The sequence below is a fragment of the Neoarius graeffei genome, chromosome 24 (genome assembly GCF_027579695.1).
Source record: "Neoarius graeffei isolate fNeoGra1 chromosome 24, fNeoGra1.pri, whole genome shotgun sequence".
NCBI lineage: Eukaryota > Metazoa > Chordata > Actinopteri > Siluriformes > Ariidae > Neoarius > Neoarius graeffei.
Window position 1 is genome coordinate 43593000 of NC_083592.1, and position 22754 is coordinate 43615753.

The 22754-nt window shown below is 43.6% G+C and overlaps 1 protein-coding gene across 2 annotated transcripts in view; it reads right to left on the minus strand.

Annotated features, from left to right (window-relative positions):
• pdzd2 (PDZ domain containing 2) overlaps nucleotides 1-22754 on the minus strand; it is a 268490-nt gene that overhangs the window by 37172 nt on the left and 208564 nt on the right. For both annotated transcript variants that reach the window (XM_060907275.1, XM_060907276.1), the window contains 4 exons: nucleotides 20635-20754; nucleotides 20172-20286; nucleotides 8306-8379; nucleotides 6406-6622 (listed from right to left, as the gene is read on the minus strand). In XM_060907275.1, the coding sequence (XP_060763258.1) occupies nucleotides 6406-6622; nucleotides 8306-8379; nucleotides 20172-20286; nucleotides 20635-20754 (526 nt within the window). The remainder of the gene's footprint in view (nucleotides 1-6405; nucleotides 6623-8305; nucleotides 8380-20171; nucleotides 20287-20634; nucleotides 20755-22754) is intronic.

Sequence of the window (22754 nt, forward strand, 5' to 3'; positions counted from 1 at the left end):
CTTTCAGGAAACTTTATTTTTTAAAAAAATATTCTAAAGACAAAGTTAATAAAGAACTCAAAACCTTCGAGGAAATACACCCCAGGACAGAAAGCGCTTCCTGGTGTACCTAACTGTGCAACCTTGACTCTGGGATATTAATGTTGCATTAAAGCGTCTTATGTTAGTGAAGAATATGAGTAACAAAGCAAAAAAAAAAATCAATAAATAAAATCCACTTGCTACAGAGACTATTTTTTTTTGAATGCAGTCGTTGTTCTAGGGTTTTACTTTTTGAGAAAATGTTAAAAAAAAACATATAACAGGTTGCTTTAAAAAATTTAATTCTCAGAAAAGAAAAGAAGAATGAAAACTATTCTTTGCAGTGAGACAGATATGAATTTTGGCACCACGATGCTACATGTTATCCTCATTCCCGTAAAGCAGATACGCAGAGCCATGGCCTCACTTTCGTTTATAAATGCCTTGAGACCTCAAGAATGGCACAGGAATAGTTTTAAGCGTTAACAATGAATCTAATATAGTAATTTTTATGATTAAAGTGATTTATATAGGTAGCGGTCTGAGTGAATGACCTCGACGTCCATAACGTCACAAAAGGAAGTCTATCGGTCTCATCGTCATTTCCTCCATTTTGAGCTAATTTATCGCCATGACACGTAGATGTGTTTTTGGCAGGTGCAGCAACACGACAGAAGGTGGATTTATGTTGCATTCACGGCCCAAGAATGTTCAAACTGCAAAGATTTGGACGTGCTTTGTGAGAAGTTCACGGGCGCATTGGGTGCCTATGAAGTGGTTTCTCCTCTGCTCTGCACATTTTACTGAAGACTCGTACAAGACCTCTGATCTGTTGAGGAGCGTTGAACAAAGAGGTATAACAAACAAAGGGGTATAAATACAGACATAAACAAAAAGGTACAGGTGATGGTGATTAGAACTCGGGGGAGCCACTCCTAGGAAGTGGCTCTGGGTTGGCTGATGGAGTGCACGTGGTAGTGACTGGTCAAGTCAAGTCAAGTCAAGTATATTTCTATAGCACTTTTTGACAATAGACATTGTCGCAAAGCAGCTTTACAGAATTTGAACGACTTAAAATACGAGCTAATTTTATCCCTAATCTATCCCCAATGAGCAAGCCTGTGGCGATGGTGGCGAGGAAAAACTCCCTCGGACGGCATGAGGAAGAAACCTTGAGAGGAACCAGACTCAAAAGGGAACCCATCCTCATTTGGTGTGTGAGGGGGATTGTGGGAAGTGGAGTCCTGAGTGTTGGGTGAGCCCGGAAGCATGACAATCAAAATGAACATTTTACTTTCTGTCTCACATTTTGAACAAATTTAAAGCATAATTATGGGCTTTTTTTTCTCCATCTCTGTGATTTGTAGTGAAATCCATGTGTGATCACGATATATCATGGTAGTGTTGTATTACTTGAAACCAGTCTTGTTCTCAATGCCAGGCTCAAGTCTGCTTTTTCAAGTTCTCGGTCTCGTCTCGGAATCGATCGCATTTTTACTCGGTCTTGTCTCGGTCTCAGACATAGAGGACTCTGAATTGTGTCTGTGAAGATTCTCAATCATCCAGGTCATAGTAAACTGTGGGTGGTAGAAATGGGCAACTGGACTTGCAAAACTGGATTTTGCTTCTAAAGTTGCAGACCTCAAACTAGATTCAGATGAAACCATGGTTTCCTACGATGTCACTTCTCTGTTCACCTGCATTCCCACCACAGAAGCAGTCGAATCTGTAAGAAAACAACTCCTTCAGGATAGCTCCTTACTGGATAGAACGAAACTCACCACGGATCAGATTTGCACCCTGCTTGACCTCTGCCTGACTACCACTTATTTCCAGTTTAATGAAAGTTTCTACAGACAGAAGCATGGATGCGCCATGGGATCACCAGAGTCCCCTATTGTGGCCAATTTATACATGGAGGAAGTGGAACATATAGCTTTGACCACTTTTGCAGGAGTTGCTCCCAGCCAGTGGTTTAGATACGTGGATGATACTTGGGTTAAAATCAAAATCCAGGAGGTGGAAGCTTTCTCGAAACACATCAATGCAGTGGATAGCAACATCAACTTCACTCGGGAGGATGTCAGTGGGAATAATCTAGCCTTCTTGGATTGTGATGTACACATTAGACAAGACAGAAGCCTTAGTATCGAGGTCTACCGGAAACCCACACACACAGACCAGTACCTACTTTTCGACTCTCACCACCCACTGGAACATAAATTGGGGGTCATTAGGACCTTGCAACACAGGGCTCAGAACATTCCTACAACATTAGAGGGAAAAGAGAAAGAGCAGAATCATATCAAGAAAGCACTTCAGAATTGCGGTTATCCCAACTGGGCTTTCCTAAAGAGCATAAAAAGAAACATAACTGACAAGGATGATAACAGGAACAAACGCAAGAACATTGTCATTCCCTACATTTCTGGTCTATCCGAGAAACTCAGGAGGATCTTCTACAAACACAACATTCCGGTACATTTCAGACCCAATAACACCCTGAAGCAGAAACTGGTCCACCTAAGGACAGAATACCCAGACACAAACAGGACAACGTAGTGTATGCAATTCAGTGCAGTGAGAATTGCACAAATTCGTATATTGGGGAGACGAAACAACCACTATACAGGCGCTTGGCCCAACACAGGAGAGCCAGCTCCTCAGGCCAGGACTCGGCTGTCTACATTCATCTTAACAATGAAGGACACTCATTTCGGGATTGTGACGTACGCATTTTAGCCAGAGAGGATCGTTGGTATGAGCGAGGAGTCAAAGAAGCCATATTTGTCAACCTGGAACGGCCATCACTGAACAGAGGTGGGGGTCTAATGCCGCTTTTCCACTACAAACGCGGCTGAGTTGGGCTGAGCCGTGCCGAGTTGGGCTGAGTCGAGCTGAGTGGGGCTGTTGGAGTTGCATTTCGACTACAACCACGCTGAACCGTGCTGGCTGGAAGTGGGTGGACACATTGGGTGGAGTTAGCGAAAGTGGGTGGACGTCACATGATGTCGTTAAGCAGCGCAAACAGTGACATCAGTGAGCTTTTAAGCGGTAGTCTCACAACCCGAATAGTAAACAATAAACATGGAGGACATGGAGTCGTTAGTGTTGCTGGTCTTGGTGCTGTGGCTTGTTGTCACCGACAACGCCAACAGATACTGGCAAGAGCGTATAGATGAGGCGAGGCGCATAAGGCTTCATAATTCTTGTAATTCGTAATTCTCCTTCTTCCGGGTTTACGGTGTTTACAGATCCCAGCATGCTCGCAGGGCGTGTGTGGGCATGTGAGGACACTCCTCCTCACCAATCAGTGCACAGGGGAGTGTCTGCTCACGCCCCCAGCCTCACTCGGCACGGTTTGGCTCGCTTCAGCCCCACTCCAAAACCGTGCGAGTTTTGGGTGCTAAGCAGGGCTGAAGCGAGCTGAGTCGTGCTGTTTTTTGGTAGTTGAAACGCGAGCCGTGTCGGGCTGAAGTGAGCTGAAGCGAGCTGAAGTGAGCTGAAAAAGGGTAGTGGAAAAGGGCCATAAGACATCATTTGTCAACCATCTACAAGGTGGTCTTGGACACTCTTCCCAGACGGCTGGGTGTACGCCAGGACCCAGCTGTTTTCGGGGACTCACAGGAGGACAGAGAGAGTCAGATTGCCATTGATCACCGTAACGGGCAATCCAGTGATCACCCTAATGACTCGCCGTTCACACCCAGCCTCCAGCGACCCACACCAACATGATGCCTCAATGACACCTTAGATGAGCTGGTCATCAGAATTCTGATTCTGATCCAGGAGAGGATAAATATCTGATACTCCCTATTAGTCAGACAGAACTGAGGAAGCCTTTTGGACGAGAGGTGAAATGTTTTCAAGAATCTTCAAGCAAGTCCAGTTGCCCATTTCTACCACCCACAGGACTCTGAATTTTATTTCAAGACCGGTCAAGACCACAACTGTGGGGATTTCACTAAACTGCCTGTGCATTGTCTGACTTATTTGTGAACATCATTACTGTGATTGGATGTAAAACTTCCTGCTTCAAATGCAACCAGTAACGTGACTCATGGCTAATTTGAAATTTTTGTTCCTGTTAACGGCAGTCATTCCTCCCCGCCCCGCCTCACACCCACTGGTCTGGTCCTGGTCTTGACTCGGTCTCGGTTTAGGTGGTCTTGACTACAATACTAGATATACACGGTATAGATGAAGATCCTTTTATAAAATAATAATAATACAATTTAATACACTGATAAGCTTTCTGTTACAGTTTCCCAAGTTTGTGCTGTGGCTCCCATGACAACAAACATCATGTGGTTATGTTTGTTTTGTTTTCTGTTCTCGTCTCATCAGCGTCCCTGTCCTGTCACTGGTTTGTGTTCACCTGTTCTGTGTTAGCTCTTGATTAGCTGAATCGGGGTTCGGGTTAACCCAGGGGTTTTCAAAGTGTGGGAGAGTCCGCCCCCCCCTCAGAGAGCAAATAAACAACAGAGCCCCCCTCACAATTTTTGTTGTTGCTATACTTAATGTTCCATTCGTATTTAAAAAAAATGGTTGTACACATTTTTATTTTTTTCTTTTACACATTTTAAACATCTGTGCTTTTCTTTTTAAAACATCTTGTTTTACACATTTTAAACATCTCATAGCATCGTTAGCTAGCACCTCTTGGCAGACAATACACTGTGGCAGTGGAGCATCTTCAGATCCAGTCCATGAAAATCCAAACTTTAAATAATCGTGGTCATACTTCCTTCTTTTTTCAGTCCCCCCAGGATTTCGCGGGCCTTTTTTGTGATTGTTGCGGGCTAAAATGTCTGATGATGCGGGGGTTTTTTCCAAAAAATTGCGATGAAAGTTGCGGTGTTTTTTAGGTTTTTGTTGTGATTACATTGCGGGAGGAAGTGACAGTTGCGAGAAGTTGTTGCGATTTTCTCTTTTTGTGATTAAAATTGAGTGATATGTTAAATATTAAGTTATTACCGAAAAACTATTGATTAAAAAAACAAAGACACTGAGAAATGGTCCTATAAACAACTTTACCAATATAAAAGATTACCAGGACTACAAAAATGCAGAAAAATAGGCTTTACTTATCCAAATGCACCTGTTGGTTCAAAAGTTAAAGTGCAGAGAACCTCACAGCACAACATGAAGTTACCTTAAAATATAATATAAATGCCTCAGCTTTCATGTAAGAAAAAAACCTATTAATACTAGTACTGTGTGCAGGCAGTCTCTCCTGAAGACTAAATTAAACAATAATTATAAACTAATAAAATAAATGGCTCAGGCTTCATAGAAGAAAAAAACAATTTGAACAGAATCTTACAGTCTGATGCTGAAGCTGCCTAAACAATGGAAAATAAAATACCATTTTGGCAAAAATGTTGGCATCCATTAATTTCTTGTATTAAGGAAAAATAATGTAAAATGCGCACAGTCCTTCACTGTAAACACAACACACTTTCAGTAACAGAATTTCAGCCTATATAAACACTGACTCGCACATGCAGTGTTGCCAGATACTGCTGACGTTTTCCAGTCCAAAATATGTTCAAAACCCGCCAAAATGCACTTAAAACCGCCCAATCTGGCAACACTGCGCGCATGCTGCTTCTCTTGAACGTATACACGGAAGTAAGGCGGAAGGTAGTTTGTCGATGTCACCTCAAGACGACGCCAACGATTGGTCAAATTTGCGGGAAGGTTGCGGTGATTGGATATAATTGCAACACCGCCCTGAATTCGCGGGGATTGGTTGAATTTGCGTTGAAGTTGCAAATCGCAACATCGCGAAATCCTGGAGGGTCTGTTTTTTTGCTTGGCCCAGACTCTGTCTCCTCACTCACTGTAGCTTTAGGTACTAAAAATCGATCCATTTTGTCTCTGGCAAAGGCTAGCTGAAGTTCGCTAAATGTCTGCAATAGTAACTTATTCTGGTTTATGCTTCCTCACGTTGCGCCCCCCCTGAAGAACTCTGGCGCCCCCCAGGGGAGGCGCGCCCCACACTTCGAAAAGCCCTGGGTTAACCCTCTGTGTGTTTATATCCTCTGTATGTCATTGTTCATTGCGACGTTTTGTTTTAATTAAAGCCAATGAGTCCAAGCCTTGCTTTCCATGTATCAAAGTATTTTCTAATTTTCCTGGTTTAGACCTTTTGTTTCCTTCATTTTTGATTTAGGATAATCCTGGTTCAAGTCTGTCTGCACATGGTTCGTCCCCTGCTGTGGACTTAAATTCCTGGATTTGTCCCAATAAAGCAGACAGGACTACAGGAGATCACTGAAACTCGGCATAGCAAAACCTCACCAATATAATATTATACCACTACAAATACGAACACAAAATTTCCACCATGCATGTATTAAAAAATATTTTTTTACCTACCTTTATTTAGTGTAACCTCCATGATGATGCGGTCTTTAGGGCCTGGTCCCTTGCGGTACTCTCCTTCATCGAAGCCTGTTGGTATAGGGGTGCTGCTACTGGTGTTGGAATTGGGCGAGCTGGATCGGCTGAGCAGGGTCGGTGTCGGGCATGGGGTCAAGCTTGGACTCCTCAGACGAGTTCGCACAGTTAGTGTAACGACGCCTTTCTTTAGTTGCTGTTTTTTTGGGGGAGGAATGGTTACAGGAAACATCTGACATTATATGGGTCTGTCTCAGAAACTGGGTACTGTGGGGGTAGCCCACTAAATATACTCACAGTCAATAAACTATACGGTTTTGAATGGTGATGTTGGTTTTAATTTGAAATAAAATGATGAAAGAAATAATACAGATAAAACTAAATCTTTGATGTGAATACTCTATTCAGAATTTGGCAAAAAATTCTGCAAATTTGTGGAAAAATGGCGGCTTGATCTGGGACATGATAAATGGTTGACTACATCGCGTTCCCTTAAAAAGGTTGCAGTCCACTGAAAAGTCTACAGTTATCACTAATTGTATTTTAAGTTGTAACTTTATACACCTAAGGATTAGTGCGCTCACAGAATAATCATAACCGTAATAAAACATCATGCAAAATATTTGAACACCATTGTAACTCCATTTTCCGCAGACCCAAAACCAATACGATCGTGTGTTTTGATCTAAACGGAAAGCCTCAGGGTCGAGGTCACTACCTCACCAAAAGTAGTAACTTAAAATCACTACGCCATATAAAAATTTAGTTATAAATCTGCGGTTTTGTTTTTTAAAACGAAAGCTGAAAGTTAGGTATAGAATGTTTCTTACAGAATATGTTACGATGGTAGCTGGTCTTGTATGAATTTCTGAGCTATAAAATGAGTTGTGCTCTATTTTTTACCGTAGCGTGTTATTTGTGTGCGGGGAAGGACACACATTAACAATTTGCATGTGTAAAATGGAATTTTCCACTCCAACAGTTAGAAGTTGATCGTGCTTCCATTTGCGGTCTTTCTGTTACGCGAGTGATCTGTTCGGATGTTATCACTGAAAAGGTGAGTTTTGACAGTTTTATTTTGTTTTAGCCTTGCAGTATAAGGCAACAGAATGTTTCTTTTTCATCTTACTTTCATATTTCGTAGTGTTTGCGTATTTTTGGCCAATATTTTGCAACCATGGTCAATTTAGATCGAACTTTTGATAGAATCTACGGCCAGTCATTTTGCCCCGTCCCCGCCTCGCGCTCCGTCCGGCGCGGTAGTGATGTCCCGTTGCTCGCGCGCCGCAGCAGAGACCCGTGCGACCTTCAGCCGGTACAGTCGCTGTTCTTTTACCACCGCCGTTATTCTCATCTTTCCGGTATGTTCTTGATTTTTCCATTGTGTCCTATTTCGCCATATCAAATACCCAAAATGTATCATATTATTCATATTTAAGTGAATAATCAATTCAGTCATCATAACTTGGCATTTTTAACCCGAGCAATCAAAAAGAGGAAATTTATTCAATATTTTCACTCATCTGTGAAGGAGGGGCTTTAATGCTTCATGATGTAGTTATTTTATATGAAAATCTATTTTACAAAAGCATTTGAATTGTAATCAAAAATATTTTCCACAGTGGAGGCCAGATAAAGCAAGATACTCTCTTTATTCTTATTAAACATGACGAAAGAAACAGAGTGTTAGGTAAATGCAAAAAAAAAAGTAAAATTAGAAAAAAAATTTTTGACCATAATGTCCCAAGAGACCAGTTTCTGAGACGGACCCATATATATATATATATATATATATATATATATATATATATATATATATATATATATATATATATATATTGCACACCTGTGGCTACAGCTGTCAGAAAAAAGATTTTACCTTGAAGGTCTGAATGGCCTGCTGATGCGTGAGGCCTTGAAGAGAGTCTCCATTCACTTCTAGGATCTCGTCCCCTGAATAAGAGAGAGAAATGACTTCACGAACGCAAAGTGTGTAAGCTGAATTAAAACAGTTTTACACTGATTAAATGACTCATCATGAAAAGTGTTGCTGTGAAATTGTTTTAAATATCTATCGATTTGCATTTTCAGTGGTAAAAAATAGTTTTATTTCAGGGGTATTCAACTAACATTTGTAAAGGGGTAATTGTACAAAATATATAAACTAACATGACTGAATGGGAACAGCAGTTACTTTTTAATGCTTAAACAAGCCATGTTGTCAGTCAGTTCACAGACTATAGAGCAGGGGTCTTCAATTTTATCCACACAGGGCATTCATTCCTACCACCAGGAACCACATCTGTTCCACTTGTGCAGTCATTTAATCTTTGTCTCCAATTAACTATAAAATGTACCTCCTATTTGGCTGGAATGAAAACACGCAGCCACACCAGCCTTTGTGGATAAGATTGAGGACTCCTGCCATAGATGGTGAAATATACAGTATATATATATATATATATATACACACACACACAGTATGTGGCTCTTTCTATGATAAGGGGTTACTACTTTGTGACATGCCACTCAAAACTGCAAGAAGAGCTTTAAATATGGGTATAAATAGTTATAGTACCCTGGTATATACATCATAAAGGGGAGATAACTCTCCCACTGTGCTGTGCAGGAGACCACATTGAAAACCATGAAAATCCAGCATCACGCGTGCAACCTGGACACTAATTTTTGAGCCGAAAGATTTACAAAAATAGTCATAGTCATGATTTCTCATCAGGAAATAACATAGGAACTCTTGTTAATAGAGAAAGAAAAGAAGTTCAAATATCATGCAGGAAAAAAAAATTGAATGCATAAATTGGCTCCAACTGTTTTAACCCTTTTGTTAGGGTTTTGCTGGGATTCGAACCTGGTTCGTTGGTGTGATAATCCAGCAAACCCCCACTAGGCCACCAGGGGGATGACTCAAATGCAGAGGCGTGAGGCGGAAGTAGAAAAAGAATCAAAAGGTTTATTTAAACTATATACACTATATACAGGGCAAAACAAAAGACAAAAAAAAAAACCAAAGAGTATAATCCAAAAGAAAAGCAAAGTGCAAAAATACAAAAGCTAAGAAGATCAAAAAACACAATACAAAGGAAACTGGAGATAAACATAACAGCACAAAGACTCCGTGACAAGAGGACTGAACTCAGGGGTATAAATAGACAAACTAATTAAGGACACAGGTGAAGATAATTAGGCAATTAACACAAACACAAGACACAGGAACAGTGGCGGCCTCTAGAGGCCAAAATAAACACGACATGAAAAGGAAATAACAGCGGCCTCTAGAGGCCAAAACAGTCCTAGTCCTAACAGGACCCCCCCCTCTAGGAGCGTCTCCTGACGTTCCCAGGGCGATCCGGATGGGCCGAATGGAAGTCCCGACATAGTTCTTTATCAAGGACATCCCGAGCAGGAACCCAGCAGCGCTCCTCAGGACCATAGCCCTCCCAGTCCACCAGATATTGCAACCCGCCGCGGACCCGGCGGGAGTCAAGCAGGCGATTCACAGTGAACACAGTCTGCCCCTGGAAGATGCGGGGGGGTGGGGGGTTCCTAGGGGCAGGGGCATACGTAGACGTCAGTACGGGCCGTAACAGGGAAACATGGAAAGTGGGGTTGATCCTCAGAGTCCGGGGCAACTGGAGCCGGTAGGAGACAGGGTTCACCCTGCGCACCACCTTGAAGGGGCCAATGTAGCGAGGAGCAAGCTTGCGGTTCTCCACCCGCAGTGGAAGGTCCTTAGTGGACAGCCAAACACGCTGCCCAGGGCGGAAAGCGTGTGCAGGTCTTCTATGGCGGTTGGCCTGAGTCTGGTTGGTTCTGGAGGTCTGTATGAGGGTCTTCCTGACCTTGCTCCAGGTCTTGCGACACCGTCTCACATATTGGTTGACCGAGGGCACCCCCGCGTCCTCCTCCTGGTCCGGGAACAGAGGTGGCTGGAACCCGAATTGGCACTGGAATGGCGACAGCTTGGTGGCCGATGACTGCAGGGTGTTGTGGGCGTACTCCGCCCATGGCAGCCAGGTGCTCCACGATGTCGGGTTATCCATAGCCAGGCCTCGCAGGGTGGTTTCCAGGTCCTGGTTGAGCCTCTCCGTCTGACCATTGGACTGTGGGTGAAACCCAGAGGAGAGGCTGGCAGTGGCTCCGATGACCTTGCAGAACCCGTGCCACACTCGGGAGGAGAACTGGGGCCCTCGGTCTGAGACGATGTCCTGTGGAAGACCAAAGACTCGGAAGACATGATTAAACAAAAGTTTCGCAGTTTCAAGAGCAGAGGGGAGTTTGCACAGTGGTATGAAGCGGCAGGCCTTGGAGAATCTGTCAACTAAGACCAAAATGACCGTGTTACCTTGTGACTCAGGGAGACCCGTGATAAAGTCGACTGCCACGTGGGACCAGGGACGCCGGGGAATGGTCAGAGGATGCAGGAGACCCTGGGGACGCTGTCGTGGGTTCTTGGTTCTGGTGCAAACCTCACAGGACAGGACAAATGACCTTACTTCCTGCTCCATGTTAGGCCACCAGAAGCGTCTTTTCAGGAAGTCCAGGGTCCTCCGAGCTCCCGGGTGGGCGGTGAGAGGGGAAGAGTGACCCCACTGGAGAACCTTGGCCCGGGCTTGATGTGGGACGTACAAGAGGCCTGGTGGCCCCGTCCCAGGACCGGGGTCCTGGCGTTGGGCTCGTCGGACAGCCTCCTCAATACCCCAGCGGACAGGGGCCACAATCCGGGACACAGGGATAATAGGCCCGACTTCATTCTCCCTGTTAGTGGCAGAGAACAGTCTGGACAGTGCGTCAGGTTTGGTGTTCTTGGAGCCGGGGCGGTATGAGAGGGTGAAGTCAAATCGACTGAAAAACAGGGCCCACCTAGCCTGTCGAGGGTTCAGTCTCTTGGCTTGCTGGAGGTACTCCAGGTTCTTGTGGTCAGTCCAAACCAGGAATGGATGTTGTGCTCCCTCCAGCCAGTGCCTCCACTCCTCAAGGGCCAGTTTGACCGCTAGCAGTTCTCGATCCCCCACATCGTACCGGGACTCAGCAGGACTCAGGCGGTGGGAGAAGTAAGCGCAGGGGTGCAGCTTTCCTTCCGAACGTTGAGAGAGCACCGCGCCGACACCACTGTCCGAGGCGTCCACCTCCACGATGAATGGTTGGGAGGTGTCCGGGAGAACCAGAATGGGTGCCGTGCAGAAGCGGTCCTTGAGGTCTTTGAACGCCTTTTCTGCCTGAGGAGACCAGCCATAAGATCCACCTGTCCCTTTGGTGAGGTCTGACATGGGTGCTGCCACAGAACTGAAGTTCCTGATGAACTTGCGGTAGAAGTTAGCGAATCCTAAGAACCGCTGAACCTCCTTAACGGACTTGGGAGTAGGCCAATCCCGGACGGCCAGGGTCTTGGCAGGGTCCATTTGGAGTTGGCCTGTCCGTACAATAAATCCCAGAAAGGAGACCTCGGGAACATGAAATTCGCATTTCTGGGCCTTGGCGAACAGATTGTTCTGTAGCAGCCTCTGGAGAACCTGGCGGACATGGTGGCGGTGCTCCTGCACGGTCTTGGAAAAGATAAGGATGTCATCGAGGTAGACAAAAACGTATAGGTTAATCATGTCCCTTAAGACGTCGTTGATTAGGGCCTGAAAAACAGCTGGTGCGTTGGTGAGTCCGAAGGGCATCACCTGGTATTCGTAGTGCCCAGACGGGGTGTTAAAGGCAGTCTTCCACTCGTCTCCCTGTCGGATACGGATGAGGTGGTATGCGTTCCGTAGGTCCAACTTGGTGAAGACGGTGGCGCCTTGGAGCAGGTCGAAAGCTGTGGACATCAGCGGAAGGGGATATCGGTTGCGCACAGTGATCTTATTCAGGCCCCTGTAATCAATACATGGTCGGAGCCCCCCATCCTTCTTGCCGACAAAGAAGAAGCCGGCTCCAGCAGGTGAAGTGGAGGGTCGAATAAACCCAGAGACCAGGGCATCTTTGAGGTATTCCTCCATGGCCTTGCGTTCTGGCTGAGAGAGTGAAAACAGTCTGCCACGAGGAGGGGTAGTCCCAGGGAGCAAGTCGATGGCACAGTCGTAGGCCCGGTGCGGAGGAAGAACGGCGGCCCTGCTCTTGCTGAATACCTCCTTGAGATCCCAGTACTCTGTGGGAACTTGAGATAACTCGGTGAGATCAGGGGGCTCGGCAGGAGACACAGGAGAGCTAGAGAGCAGACAAGAGGCATGGCATGCAGGGCCCCATTCCACAACCTGGCTTGTTACCCAGTCTATGCGAGGGTTGTGGCGAGTAAGCCAAGGAAGGCCTAGAATAACTGGGAACTCAGGTGAAGGAATCAGGTGCAGGGATATTTCTTCCTTGTGACCTTGAGACTGGAGGAAAACTGGAGAAGTAACTTGGGTGACTCTTCCATCACCTAACGCTTGGCCATCGAGGGCAGACACAGACAGTGGGACTTCAAGAGGTGCAGTCGGAATATTGATGCTTTGGGCGAAGTGAATATCCATAAAGTTCCCAGCCGCCCCTGAGTCTATCAAAGCTTGACAAGAGTGGACAGACTCACCCCAGGAGATGGAGACCGGGATGTAGATTCCTTGGCCAGGGAGTCCGGGAGAGAGGGTAGGCCCCGTCACAACCCTCCCTCGGCTGGACGGGGCGGTCCTTTTCCCAAGAGTTCGGGACATGATGCTCGGAAGTGACCAGGTTTGCCACAGTAGATGCAGCACTTGTCCCTCCTTCTGCGCTCCCTCTCAGATGCGGAGAGGCGAGTACGACCCACTTGCATGGGTTCTGGACAGTCACTGAAGGAGGTAGACGGTCTCCAGGTAGAGGTAGGGAGGCTGGGGGGGCTCAAGGCTTGGTGGCGTTCTCTCATCCTGTTGTCCAGACGAATAGCATGTGAGATGAGGGTTTCGAGGTCACTTGGGCATCCAATAGAGGCCAGACCGTCCTTGATGGGGTCAGACAGACCATGGTGGAAGGCTGACACCAGGGCAGTCTCGTTCCATCCACTTACTGCTGCGAGTGTTCGGAACGAGATGGCGTAATCTGCGACGCTTCCTCCTTGCCGGATGGACATGAGCTTTCGGGCTGCGTCGGTACTGATGTCTGCCTGATCGAAGACCCGAAGCATCTCTTCAGAAAACAGCTGGAAATCAAAGCACTCAGGTCCCTGTCTTTGCCAGATAGCAGTAGCCCAGGCTCGCGCCTTACCAGCTAATAAGGTGATCACAAAGGCAATCTTGCGGCGATCCGTAGTGTAGGTGGTAGGCTGAAGCTCAAAGGTGAGTTGACACTGGGTAAGGAACTCTCGGCACTCACTGTGCTTGCCGTCATACCTCTGTGGTGCAGGAAGGCTGGGTTCACGAGGTGAAGAAGGCAGCATTGCAGGAGGCACTGGAGCAGGAGTGGGAGCTGGATCAGGAGCAGGAACTGGATCAGGAGCAGGAACTGGATCAGGAGCAGGAGATGCAGGCAGAGATGTCAGCTGTGCCAGGGTTTTCCCAATTTGCTGAAGCAGTTCCTCGTGGCGAGCGAGGGCCTCACGTTGGCTGGTGAGCGTACGTCCATGAGCGTCCATGGTCGCTCCGAAGCGTGTCAAAGCTGCCATAATTCCCTGAAGGTTGGCCGGGTAGACAGTTGAAGCAGCCTCTGCTGAGTCGGTCATGACGGAGTCTTTCTGTTAGGGTTTTGCTGGGATTCGAACCTGGTTCGTTGGTGTGATAATCCAGCAAACCCCCACTAGGCCACCAGGGGGATGACTCAAATGCAGAGGCGTGAGGCGGAAGTAGAAAAAGAATCAAAAGGTTTATTTAAACTATATACACTATATACAGGGCAAAACAAAAGACAAAAAAAAAAAACAAAGAGTATAATCCAAAAGAAAAGCAAAGTGCAAAAATACAAAAGCTAAGAAGATCAAAAAACACAGTACAAAGGAAACTGGAGATAAACATAACAGCACAAAGACTCCGTGACAAGAGGACTGAACTCAGGGGTATAAATAGACAAACTAATTAAGGACACAGGTGAAGATAATTAGGCAATTAACACAAACACAAGACACAGGAACAGTGGCGGCCTCTAGAGGCCAAAATAAACACAACATGAAAAGGAAATAACAGCGGCCTCTAGAGGCCAAAACAGTCCTAGTCCTAACACCTTTGATGCAAAACATGGGTCAAAAGTGACCCGGCTGAGTTTTTATCTTCTATATCTTTGCAATAAATTAATTCCATCATTCAGTATTCAAGGTATTCCTCAATTAACTTGTTTTTGATCATCATACATCCTTATTTTATTTTTTCCTTTCTTACTTTTTGAATAAAAACCCTTTTTGTATCACTACCAGTGGCAGCTGGTAGTCTTTCAAACAGGGGAGGCTGGTCGGTTACGATATTTCCAGATTTTAAAAGAAAAAAGAAAAAACACATAAATTTTGCCCATACTCTTGCCTCTGATCTGGCTGATTGTTGGCAGGGTCACAAACTGTGAAATAACAGGTTCTTTTGGCCCATTAGCCTACTGTCCAATATACATGATGGTGGTGTTGGGGGGGGGGTATATTTTAACATTTTATATTTTAAAATTGTGGCATGTTGTTTAAAAACTGATCATTATTGAAAGCAGCTCTTTGTCAGGAACCTCAGCAGTAACAGCAGAGTGTTCTGGAATCGGCACAAGCACTGACCTTGGGGAGCCAAACATAGAGCTGGGTGCCACACATTTCATTCAATGACACTTTCCCTATATTTGACTTATTTTGACTGAGAAATGTTTTATTGACAATTTTGATAACCCTTCACTTTTAATCCAGGTCTGTAGTGTGAAATGTTCTCGGCTGTGTTTTTGTTTAAAAATGTTTTCCAAATTGTAGCTGTGTTTAATTCATATCCAGAAAAATATATCTTCCAATATAATATACTCAGCATAAACATTTTAAATAGATTCTATATTTTTGGTCCATCCATGACATATTACTAAAGTAGCCTATTTACTGTTGTTGATGTGGGTCACATATTATTCCCTACCTTTTCACCAAGTCAATTTGAGGCGTTGGTCTACCCTGCTCTTTAATTTTAATTTTTTCCTCGAAAGGAAGACTGGCAAATGGCTTCGCCAAAATTAAATCAGCAATGCTTGGCATCCGTGCGCAGCTTTCTTGCTAGCTGACTAGCCCCCTCAAGTTCAAGTTCAGTCACTCAAATAAACAACATTTCTGGAACTAAGATAGCAAACTTGACAACACTATATTTACACTTTATTTACAATGAAAATATATACAAACTAAAAAAGCTGGTAGAAACCGTATGTAATGAATGAAATCGAAATGTAAGCTGATCTCTTACAATACACCACAGCACTTGCGAATCCGCATGGGACTGAACTGAAATTCACCGCTGCTTGTCTATAGTTGAAACGAGCTGTCAATCAAAGAAAACATCCAGCCGCTTTCACCAATCACCAGTCTCCTCGCGGAAAACTTTGCCATGTCCTTCCCACTGTGAGGCTGGGAGTCCATGGGAGTCCGTGGGCGGGTGTTTTCGCAGTATTTGTCCAATAATCGTCTTGCATTTTGATATTGAAAAGCGCAGAGCTCCCAAATGCCACTGAAGTCCATTGAGGCTGGGAGTCCGCGAGACTCGGTGGGTGGGCGTTTTTGCAGTATTTGTCCAATAATTGTCTTGCATTTTGAGATTGACAAGCACATAGCTCCCAATCCACTGAGGCTGGGCTGCATCGTGCTGTCACGAGGGGGAAAAACTCACGCACACATTAGGCGAACTGGGGAAAGTTATAACGGAATGATTTCGCACTGTAGTGGGTTGAGCACATATATTTCTATGATTCTGGATCTGAAATAGCAATGTTATAAGGTCGGCTATAACATAAGCCTAGCGCAATTCATCCTACACGATGTTCATCATTTTTAGAGGAGGCTGAGCCTCCCTCGTTGTCTTAGAGCAATCGCCCGTGATCACTACCCTTCTAATGCACAACATGGGTCAAAAACGACCTGCATTCATTTTCCAGGTTATTTCATGTATGGCTGAGTGTTTCTATGATATACTTTTGAAATAAATTCATTTTGTCATTTACTTTTCCAAATATGCAGTAAATATCTTGTTTTTGTTTAGCACAAATCATCGTTTTTATTTTTCCTTTCTTAAGTTATGAACAAGCACAGCTTTTGTAATTCCACATCAAGTTTACACGCATGGGTCAGAACCGACCCGCATGCATTTACTCCAGCGTTTGGTGGGAACTGTGAATTGTGCTTGTGTCAGACATTTCACAGCTCAGCACAGCGCCCTTTGCCCATCTAATACATGCAAGTGATGTTTTTCAATTGCTCTAACATTACCTTAGAAAAAAATGGATTATGTTTAGGTTCCCTTGAGAGTCAGTAGATTACCTGTCAGAAAGTTACAAGTAATTACTATTAGCTACCGAGCTGTTGACATATTCTACTTTAGTTTGCTAATTTTATTGTAGTTGGCTTCGCTAACTACATAGTTAATAAATAAATAAATAACTGGCCCCATTCACTGCTAAAGTAATTACTTGAAACAAATTATTATTATAGTATTAAGACATTTAATTTTAAATCACACTTGGATGACCCATGTGTAGTGATATAAAAAGTACTTTTGTTCATAAAGTAGGAAAGAAAAAATTAAATTAATGACCTGTGGTAATTAAAAACAAGATATTTAAAGAATACTTGGAATATTCAATCATAAAATAAATTGATTTCAAAAGACAGAGCAAAGAAAAACTCAGTCAGCATGAAATAACCTGGAAAATGAATGCGGGTCATTTTGACCCATGTTGTGCATTAGAAGCGGTGTGCGTATGTTTTGCATCAAAGGGTTAACAAAATTTAATGTAGATTTTACCCAGGGAAAAACTACTGGAGCCAGAGTAGTGATAAGACACTAAAATGTACTTTGTAAGGTCGTTATTTAAGCTGAGAAATAAAAAAGAGCTTTATTCATAAAATATTTATGAATTGAAACTTCAGGAGTCACTGGTGCATAACGCGTGTAACCTGGTCGTAATTTTGTTGGACAGACTACGACTTTCACCGACCTTGCTGCCATTACATGCACCCGGATGTCTTGCGCAGTGACATCACACGTGTGTCTGGAGATCCTTATGACCTAGTTAGTTCAGTCTTAACACTTCTGAGTAGGAATTAGCAGGCACCTGTTTCACGCGCAACACTTAGACTTAGACAACCTTTATTGTCATTCAGTATGCAACAAGTGTACACACACATGTTTATCTTATTAGAGTGACATTGGATTGAAATACCAGCACCAATTTTGTCACAAAACGGGTCTCCAAAACAGCGCATTACTTGACCAAGACACTGATTAAAAAAAAGAAAAATCCAACAAGATACCTTGCTCATTTTATCAGCTGGACGGAGGGTTACGACCGTACATTTAAATCCAAATAAAAGACAAGTTTATCAGAATTTTTTTTTTTTTGCCAGAAAAAACTCAATAGCAGTCAGATTTATATCTATTTAACACACATGCACTCTGCTTTTATTTAACTTTAAAAATAGCCTTTTAAACACTATCTGAACAGTCGTAACTTATGCCGCTTTTCCACTACCAACGCGGCTGAGTTGGGCTGAGCCGTGCCATGCTGAGTTGGGCTGAGTCGAGCTGAGTGGGGATGTTGGAGTTGCATTTCGACTACAACCGCGCTGGCTTGAAGTGGGTGGACACATTGGGTGGAGTTAGTGAAAGTGGGTGGACGTCAGGTGATGTCGTTAAGCAGCGCAAACAGTGACATCAGTGATCTTTTAAGCGGTAGTCTCACGACCCGGATAGTAAACAATAAACATGGAGGACATGGAGTCGTTAGTGTTGCTGGTCTTGGTGCTGTGGCTTGTTGTCACCGACAACGCCAACAGATACTGGCAAGAGCGTATAGATGAGGCGAGGCGCATAAGGCTTCAGAAATTCTCGTAATTCGTAATTATTCTTCTTCCGGGTTTACGGTGTTTACAGATCCCAGCGTGCTCGCGGGGCGTGTGTGGGCATGTGAGGACACTCCTCCTCACCAATCAGTGCACAGGGGAGTGTCTGCTCACGCCCCTAGCCCCACTCGGCTCGGTTTGGCTCGCTTCAGCCCCACTCCAAAACCGTGCGAGTTTTGGGTGCTGAGTAGGGCTGAAGCGAGCTGAGTCGTGCTGCTCTGAGGTAGTCGAAACGCGAGCCGTGTCGGGCTGAAGTGAGCTGAGAAAGGGTAGTGGAAAAGGGCCATTAGATGAACAGACGATGTTACGTACATGTGTGATGCGATTTTTGATCGGCGCTCACGTGGTGTTGAGAAGAGTTAAAATGAAAATATTTTTCCGTGTTTAACTTCGAGTTTAAGCCTTTCCATCAGTAGAGTAAAATTTTTATTTTATCTCATTAGCGTGACATTGGATTGAAATACCAGCACCAATTTTGTCACAAAACGGGTCTCCAAAACCGCACATTATTTGACGAAGACATTGATTTAAAAAAAATAAGTAAATCCAAGCCCTGTGATGACCTGGCGACTTGTCCAGGGTGTACCCCACCTTTCGCCCATAGTCAGCTGGGATAAGCTCCAGCTTGCCTGTGACCCTGTAGAACAGGATAAAGTGGCTACAGATAATGAAATGAGATGAGATGAGATGAGATGAGATGAGATGAGAAGTAAATCCAACAAGATACCTTGCTCATTTTATCAATACTATCTAACAGACATACAATGACCACAAAAATATATTTAGTTTTTATTTCTATTTATTCTCACTCTTGCTACATAACCACAAACCTGGCATATGGCATTTGTAACCCCTTATCATAGAAAGAGCCATATATCTGTGGCCTGATCAGGTACTTTCATCTCATCTCATCTCATTATCTCTAGCCGCTTTATCCTGTTCTACAGGGTCGCAGGCAAGCTGGAGCCTATCCCAGCTGACTACGGGCGAAAGGCGGGGTACACCCTGGACAAGTCGCCAGGTCATCGCAGGGCTGACACATAGACACAGACAACCATTCACACTCACATTCACACCTACGGTCAATTTAGAGTCACCAGTTAACCTAACCTGCATGTCTTTGGACTGTGGGGGAAACCGGAGCACCCGGAGGAAACCCACGCAGACACGGGGAGAACATGCAAACTCCGCACAGGAAGGCCCTCGCCGGCCACAGGGCTCGAACCCGGACCTTCTTGCTGTGAGGCGACAGCGCTAACCACTACACCACCGCGCCGCCCAGGTACTTTCAGCAAAATAATTTATACAAGTATATATGATTAGATAAGTAATAGAGGATCTGCTATAAAAGCCAGGCTAGTTTGTGTTTTGAAAATCACAGGGTGTACGAAAAGTCAGGAACCAATGGGAATGTCGGTCTGAATGTACAGTATGGAGCAAAATATGCAAAATGTAAGAAAATGCACAGCGCATACAAATGAACATGGACAGCAAAGGTTGTAAATAATAAATGCAAAATTACGTATATGTACTTTTACTCTGATCGGTTCCTGACTTTTTGGACAGCCTGTAGAGTCGCTGAACAATGGCTGGGTTTTGTTCACACATTAATTTGCTCTGCTTCAGTATTTCTTTAACTACCCAGTTCAGTCTGCTGAAATACTTTGTTGGGTTGCATCCAGGCCACGCACCAAACCCTTGCACTCGATCATTTTCATTATACTGGCTCCCTAGCAGCTCTTACCCTCCTTGAGTCTACCATCTGCTGCTGCTGCTCCATTGGGGAAAATGGTCTTGACAAATATCCCCATTCTACCTCGTGCAGAATCTTGGCCTCCAACAATGCTGAAACCCAAACCCTAGACATAAAGGAAAAGACAAAGGGATTGATGTGCATTTGTACTTGAGTTGAGCTACAGCTGAGTAGGCATTACTGCAAAAAATCATTTATATAAACAAATTGTTATTAATTAGTATTTTTTCAACCAAAATTGATAATTGGGTGTATAAACACTCCGGAACTGAGGAGCGAAACAAAACTTACTCAATAAATAAACGCCAAAAAAGATCCTCACATCTAAAGCACAATCTTTATTCATCACCTATATTTTATAAATGGCAACCTTTTATTTATGACTGGCTCTTGTCGGACAGAAATGTGTCTAATGTGTCTTCTGTGTTCAAGAGTGCCCAGAGTGGCCTCTCACCTTGCCCTGTCCTTTCATCAGGACAATGTTGGAGATAATAGATGGTTGAGCCAGTCGCCATGGAGACTCCACTTGAACAGTACTTAAAGACCGTGCTGATTTCTTCACGATTTGATATTCCTGGGTAAGATGACAAAGAAGAGCATGAATAAGGCATGAGAATTACCAGACATGCTTCACCTGTCAGCGTGATCCACAAACCAAGCAACAATATTAATCTGTTGATTTGTTTCAGTGATGCACCAATCTGGAGCCTTTTAGGCCATAGACCTGTACTAGAGAACCTATTACGAGACAAATTGGATGCCTTGAAGGTGAAACACACACACGCACATATATATATATATATATATATATATATATATATATATATATATATATATATATATATGGGTCTGTCTCAGAAACTGGGTACTGTGGCGGTACCCTACTAAATATACTCACAGTCAATAAACTATACGGTTTTGAATGGTGATGTTGGTTTTAATTTGAAATAAAATAATGAAAGAAATAATACAGATAAAACTAAATCTCTGATGTGAATACTCTATTCAGAATTTGGCAAAAATTCTGCAAATTTGTGGAAAAATGGCGGCTTGATCTGGGACATGATAAATGGTCGACTACATCGCATTCCCTTAAAAAGGTTGCAGTCCACTGAAAAGTCTACAGTTATCACTAATTGTATTTTAAGTTGTAACTTTATACACCTAAGGATTGGCGCGCTCACAGAATAATCATAACCGTAATAAAACATCATGCAAAATATTTCATCACCGTTGTAACTCCATTTTCCGCAGACCCAAAACCAATACGATCGTGTGTTTTGATCTAAACGGAAAGCCTCAGGGTCGAGGTCACGACCTCACCAAAAGTAGTAACTTAAAATCACTACGCCATATAAACATTTAGTTATAAATCTGCGGTTTTGTTTTTCAAAACGAAAGCTGAAAGTTAGGTATAGAATATGTTTCTTACAGAATATGTTACGATGGTAGCTGGTCTTGTATGAATTTCTGAGCTATAAAATGAGTTGTGGTCTATTTTTTACCGTAGCGTGTTATTTGTGTGCGGGGAAGGACACACATTAACAATTTGCATGTGTAGAATGGAATTTTCCACTCCAAAAGTTAGAAGTTGATCGCGCTTCCATTTGCGGTCTTTCTGTTACGCGAGTGATCTGTTCGGACGTTATCACTGAAAAGATGAGTTTTGACAGTTTTATTTTGTTTTAGTCTTGCAGGATAAGGCAACAGAATGTTTCTTTTTCATATTACTTTAATCTTTCGTACTGTTTGCGTATTTTTGGCAAATATTTTGCAACCATGGTCAATTTAGATCGAACTTTTGATAGAATCTACGGCCAGTCATTTTGCCCCGTCCCCGCCTCGCGCTCTGTCCGGTGCGGTAGTGATGTCCCGTTGCTCGCGCGCCGCAGCAGAGACCCGCGCGACCTTCAGCCAGTACAGTCGCTGTTCTTTTACCAGCGCCGTTATTCTCATCTTTCCGGTGTGTTCTTGATTTTTCCATTGTGTCCTATTTCGCCATATCAAATACCCAAAATGTATCATATTATTCATATTTAAGTGAATAATCAATTCAGTCATCATAACTTGGCATTTTTAACCCAAGCAATCAAAAAGAGGAAATTTATTCAATATTTTCACTCATCTGTGAAGGAGGGGCTTTAATGCTTCATGATGGAGTTATTTTATATGAAAATCTATTTTACAAAAGCATCTGAATTGTAATCAAAAATATTTTCCACAGTGGAGGCCAGATAAAGCAAGATACTATCTTTATTCTTATTAAACATGACAAAAGAAACATTGAGTGTTAGGTAAATGCAAAAAAAAAAAAGTAAAATTAGAAAATTTATTTTCTGACCATAATGTCCCAAATGAGAGACCAGTTTCTGAGACGGACCCATATAGTATTCAAATTTACACCATCATATAGTTAATTTGTTCCATTAGGATTTTATGCTTTAGGATTTCATCCTCCAAGTATTTACACAATGATCCTAAAGTTGCTCATTATCACTCTTACCCACACTCTTGGCAAAGGGACAACGTTAAAACCAACAGAGGGATTTCACTTTTAAAAAGGCTCCGAGTAGA